Here is a 5908-nt window from a genome sequence, read left to right as displayed (position 1 = left end):
TCCCCGACGGCAGCGCCAAGCACATGCAGCGCGACCAGGCGGAGCCGCTGGGCCGGGCGCTGGCCCGCATCGCCACCAACGCCGCCAAGGGCCGCGACAAGGCGGCGAAGAAGAGCAAGAAGGCGCGGGCGGAGGGCGGCGCGGCAGAGGAGCCGGCGGCGCCGGCGCCGGCCGTGCGCCTCTTCTCCCGCGACGGGGAGGCGGTGGGCGAGGAGGTGCCCAACGCGGCGGCCTGGCAGGACGGCGCCGTGCTGCACATCGGCGAGGCGCGGTACCGCGTGGAGCGCAACCCGCCGGCGCTCACGGAGCTGCGGCTGCCGCGCTCGCTGCTCGCCGGCTTCCCCGTGTGCCCCAAGGTGAGCGCCGAGTTCGCCGCGCCGCAGCACTGCCTCTTCCGCTGGTACCGCGAGCAGCGCCCGGCCGCCGGCGCCGAGCCCTGGGTGGAGGCGGCGGCGGCCGAGCGCGTCTTCACGCCGGGCAACGCGCTGGTGGGGCTGCGGCTGAAGCTGCGCTGCACCCCCGGCGACGGCGCGCAGCGCTACGGGCCGCCGCGCGAGGTGGAGAGCAGCGGCCCCGTGGAGGCCGGCCCCGGCGCCTGCACCTTCGACGCGCGGCACCTCTACACGGGCAAGGTGTGCGCCGCCGGGCGCCTGCGCGCCGTCTCCTACAACATCCTGGCCGACGTGTACGCGCAGACCGAGTTCTCCCGCACCGTGCTCTACCCGTACTGCGCCCCCTACGCCCTGGAGCTCGACTACCGCCAGAACCTGCTCAAGAAGGAGCTGGCGGGCTACAGCGCCGACCTCGTCTGCCTGCAGGAGGTCGACAAGTCCGTCTTCGTCGACAGCCTGGCCCCAGCCCTGGATGCCTTCGGGCTCGAAGGGCTCTTCAAGATGAAGGAGAAGCAGCACGAGGGTCTGGCCACTTTCTACCGCCGGGACAAGCTCAGCCTCCTTAGCCAGCACGACATCGCTTTCAGCGAAGCCCTGCTCTCTGACCCCGTGCACAAGGAGCTGCAGGAGAAGCTGGCCGAGTACCCCGTGGTGCAGGAGAAGGTGCTCCAGAGATCGTCCGTGCTGCAGGTACTGGCTTTGCACGCGCGCTTTCCCCTCTGCGCCTCCCACCATCTCCAAGAAATAAGCTGGGTATATTGAGTGTCAGACTGCGTGAAGGAGGGAGGTAAATACCAWCAGCCTTAAGCAGAGACAGGAGTCAGCATTTGGGTGGCCTAACTGCATGGGCCTGAAAAGCAGCTTAGGGACGATAAAGAACAAAACGTTGACAGTGAGACTTCACCCAAACTAATCTATGGAATGACATTTAAAATTAGGAGATTTAAAAAAAAGCAAAAGGATTTTCTTCATTTTAAGATAAAATAAGCTGCTGAGATACTGGGTCAGGTGTTGAGTGCTGGTTTCCAGTATTTGCTTATGGAGATAAGTTCCTCAAACTGCTTAGTTGTTTGCTACTTACTTAYTCTCTTCTTTCAGAATACATATTTGATAAACCTTAATTCTGCTAGTTTTAAATAAGATTGAGTTAGTTTGCTTTAATAATGCCACTCTAAAAAGTGACAKTAGGGAAGGAAATAAGGCTGGACGAGTTTGTGAACTTGTTGAGGCCTATGTGACTGCTTGTGGAACTAAGGATGTGTAAGTAAGTGCAAGATCAGGCCTGTGTCAGGGATCTCAGAGAGACTGATTGTTGCAAGGTTTCTTACTCGTGGGCTGAGCAGGAATAACAAGCTTTCCTTGATAACTGAGGTTAAGCTGAAYGCTTAAGCTTAATTTCACAACTACATGATTTCCCAGTTTGCATGCTAGAAACAGAAACARAACTCCACTTACGTTGCAGAAGTGGGAGAACAGAAAATAAAAGTAGCTAAGAGTGGCAGACCATGAGCAGTGTCTTACGAAAAAATATGGAATGAACCAAAGAAAAATATTTTTCTTAACAGGAGACATAGTAGGCAGAAGAGCACTTGTCAAATATCTGGATGAGTGGAATTCTGTAGTGGTAATATACTGGCTGATATCCTGACTTCATATGGAAGAGAAACGGACTCAACTTCTGAGCTGTACCATTCACTAGGTTGGATTCTTTAGACTGGATTGTCATAAAGGCACAAGCTATTAATAGATTTTTTTTAAAAAAATATATAATCTCATTTAAGACTTATGAAAGATTATTATTTTTTTTATACAGGTTTCAGTTCTTCAGTCTGCAGCTGATCCTTCCAGGAAGGTTTGTGTAGCTAACACTCATCTGTACTGGCATCCAAAAGGTAACTTTGTCACAGTCATGTATGTAGGATAACTGGGTTCTGTTGGGTTTCTTCCTTCTTTCTGCTGCATCAGAAGTTCAAACGAGAACTTCATTAATTCTTGCTTTGTCTTTATTGAATAGATTTCTCCCTATTCTTTCCCAGCTATAATCTTTTCTTATGGAACTAAGGGCTTTCTGCTTCGCTTCTTAACTTAATGGGTCAAACCAGGCCACTAGACTTCCCCCCACACACACACTTCGTAAGATTATTCTGGTTTGCCTGGGAATCAGTAGAATATAGCTGAGAGCAAGGCAATCACAATGCACGTAATCCACTTAAAGTGTAGACCATAAAATAAAACTTCACTTGCTCATGCTCTTGGTTGCTGCATCCTCCTGTATCTGAAGGAACTATACTAAAAGTACTGCCCAAAGGGGAACCAAATTGGGCTACAGAAGCTTTTGGAAGAGACTCTTTTCTCCTTCTCTAGGAAGGCTATTAGTGTGGTTGTCAAGTGAGTGGTGTAYGCCTAATTGACCTTATGTTGACTGGAGGCCTTAATAATATTGAAATGTGCCCTTAGTCTTAAATCATGTAGGCTATTGATCTTAATCTGAATGTCGCAGGGAAGTTARCAAAATATGGATGATAAATGTTCACAGTTCTTGCATTCATTAATTTAACTTAAAACATCATCCACTTCTGTAAAATTTTGATAGTCACACACTTTAAAGGCTTCTTCATTTATGAAAACTATTCTGAAAGATAGTGCAGAGAGGATTTAAAGCCAGATTGCTATTTCAGAGCTTATATAACATATGCTTAAATGAGCAGTTTTGAAAATTCTTCCCGTGCTATTACAAAGTATTCTAAGAAATATGTTTTTACTTCTTTTAGGTGGGAACATCCGTCTTATCCAAATTGCTATAGCCTTATCTCACATCAAGCATGTAGCATGTGATTTGTATCCTAATATACCAATCATATTCTGTGGYGATTTTAATAGTACACCATCATCTGGGACTTACAGTTTTATTAACAGTGGTAGTATTGCTGAAGATCATGAAGACTGGGTCTCTAATGGAGAAGAAGAAAGGTGCAATATGCCTTTAAGTCATCCTTTCAAACTGCAAAGCGCTTGTGGAGAGCCTGCTTATACAAACTATGTTGGTGGTTTTCATGGATGCCTGGACTACATTTTCATTGACAAAAATGCTCTAGAAGTTGAACAGGTCATTCCATTGCCAAGTCATGAAGAAGTAACAACCCATCAGGCTTTGCCAAGTGTTTCACATCCCTCTGATCATATAGCACTAATATGTGACTTAAAGTGGAAATAGCTCAGCATTTGCATGGTGCTTTTTTGAGTTTTAAAACAAGAAGTCAACTTATAATTGGGGAACTGAAGTTGCACCTTGGCTACTCAAGAGAAAGTTGGAATGATTACGGAAAAGTTTGTGCTTATTGGTTCTACTGAATATTATCTGACTATCTGCATGACAACTCTTCCTTTCCCTTTTTTCTATMTGCTAATAGAAAATACAAAAATATTTAAGATATGGAGCTTTGAAAATTGGATTATCATATACCTTTTTTATAGGTGTTTTTAAATGTTTAAAAATTATTTTGTTAAAAAAGATATATGAATCTAATTTATAAGAGTGTAAAAACTGAACCCTGTTTAATTCAGAATCTGAAAAGAAGTGGCTTTAGTTGATTCAAAATCATTGTAACTACTGTCATGACAAGCCACATCTTTTAAATACATTCAGGCATATAGAGTCTTGTTCACTTACTGTATCTAGATTTTTAGTAAGTGGCATGATCCATCTATTTTTACCTACTACCTTCTGAAAAGATACTCTTTAATTATCAGTGAATAGACTTGTTCAACAAAACCAAAACATTATAATCTTGAAATGATGTGGATTTGGATATGTTTTTCTTGCCCACTTAATATACTTCAGGGTATATTAGAGTATATTTAGCATTGGTTAAAACCAGATTGCCAATACAAGCTACCTCTGCCTCAAGCATCTGTTCCTGCTGTTGTCTAGTCATTACCCATATAAGACATCCAAAGTTTGGGACAGCTTCCTAACTCTAGGTGGGAGGGAGCTCTTTAACAATTTACAATTTGAGTTTAACTATTCTGCCCTCCCCCTGCTGAAAACATCATTAATGTGATGTGGTAGCTACTGTTCCTAAATCTTTAAAAAGAAATACAAGTGACTTGCAGACCTTTATCGAAGTTGCTCTATTCTGTTCCTCTGTGTTGTACAAAAAAGGCCTGAACTTCTAATAGTTATTTTTGTTGWAGTTATTCCTCCTAGAAATTGTCTAGTCTTTATGTTGTAAAAGATATTTGGATATTGGGAAATATATACTATCCATACCTTCTCTTAATGTGTGGGAGGGGTATGAATCAGTAATAAGCATCTTCTACATCGTTAGTCCATGTGCAGCTAATASAGTGTTTGAAAACAAAGTTTTGCTAGATCTTCCTCTTTCACCTAATAAACTTCCCCTTTCAATTTTCTGTCACTGTTGTCACCTGATTTCTTTCCAGTTATTGGTGTCTTTCATGGCAAAACAACCCTTAAATTACTAGTGCAAAAAGATCAAGTTGAACTCCCCGTTGAAGTGTATTGTAGGAGGCAAAAGAAATGCAATCAGAGCTGTAATGTCTCTGCAGACAAATCACTTGAGAAGATTTCTCAGTATTTAAACAGAAAAAGAAGTGTTAATGAAAGAAGGGAGTAAAAAGATAACTCAAAACCTCTCCCGTTTGCTAACTGTGCAGTAAATAAAGTTAGAAAACCAATGATGTGTTCACAACATGCTTTAGGTACTTGTATGTAAAATAACACTTTCAAAACTTTGCCTTACATGCTAATGTAGAAATTTCAGTCTTGTTTTTAAGATATCTCTGGACACATCCAGGAGATAAGATCTACAGCTATGTTCAGACAGCCTCAAGACAGAATTATTAATGGCTTGCACCATTCCACTTACTGGTTAATAGGCTGATTGTACCTTGTGAATAAAARTAATGTAATTTGAAAGGTTTCATGATGAACTCTTTGGTATCTAAATTGATTTGGGATTATTTGCATTAGTTGAAAAACTTTAGAACACATGTCTATGAGATCTCACAGTGACTTTCTAATAGGAAATTTAGCACAGTTAATTTAGTAAATATGTAAAGTACTTTCCCCTATCCAGTTATAGCACATGATTTTAAGTTACCAAGGACAGGAAGAGCCTACTACAGCTAGTTAAAAAAAAAAAAACAATAGTTTTAAACCAAATACTGTTGTTAGCAAGAATAAATAATTCAGAGTTCTCTTGGTTTTGGAACTAATTATATAATCAAAAAAAAAATACATTGCTGATGTTGTTTTAGGAACAAAAAAAAAGCAGATGTAACATTACTTCAAATGTATTTTCATATTTTTGTTTGCATCTTTTCTTATAAAACAATGTTTTATCTACATTCTTTGTTAACAAGTGATTTTGTTTTGCAGCCTAGTTTAAGATTAATGGAAAAATCTCATTTTTGACTCTTCTTCACTGTATAAGAGATGGACTTTGGGCATTAAGATGATCAAAATAGAGACCTGATCTTTCAGGGAGACCTCA

General features: G+C 42.3%; 1 protein-coding gene across 2 annotated transcripts; it reads left to right on the top strand.

Moving 5' to 3' along the window:
* Positions 1 to 6: 6 nt before the first annotated feature.
* PDE12 (phosphodiesterase 12) lies at positions 7 to 4805 on the top strand. Of its 2 annotated transcripts, XM_085302321.1 has the most exons (3): positions 7 to 1082; positions 2206 to 2284; positions 3164 to 4805. In XM_085302321.1, the coding sequence occupies exons 1-3, from the start codon at positions 24 to 26 to the stop codon at positions 3604 to 3606; spliced, it is 1581 nt and encodes a 526-aa protein (XP_085158447.1). In that variant the 5' UTR covers positions 7 to 23; the 3' UTR covers positions 3607 to 4805. The 2 variants fall into 2 exon arrangements, with proteins under 2 accessions (XP_085158447.1, XP_085158449.1); XM_085302323.1 differs by lacking the exons at positions 2206 to 2284; positions 3164 to 4805 and adding an exon at positions 1958 to 2150.
* The last annotated feature ends 1103 nt before the right edge of the window (positions 4806 to 5908 follow it).

Source organism: Rhea americana, unplaced genomic scaffold (assembly GCF_003343005.1).
Source record: "Rhea americana isolate MKP2758 unplaced genomic scaffold, rheAme1 scaffold_19, whole genome shotgun sequence".
In the NCBI taxonomy this organism is placed as follows: Eukaryota; Metazoa; Chordata; class Aves; order Rheiformes; family Rheidae; genus Rhea; species Rhea americana.
This window is presented reverse-complemented; position numbering and strand designations above follow the sequence as displayed.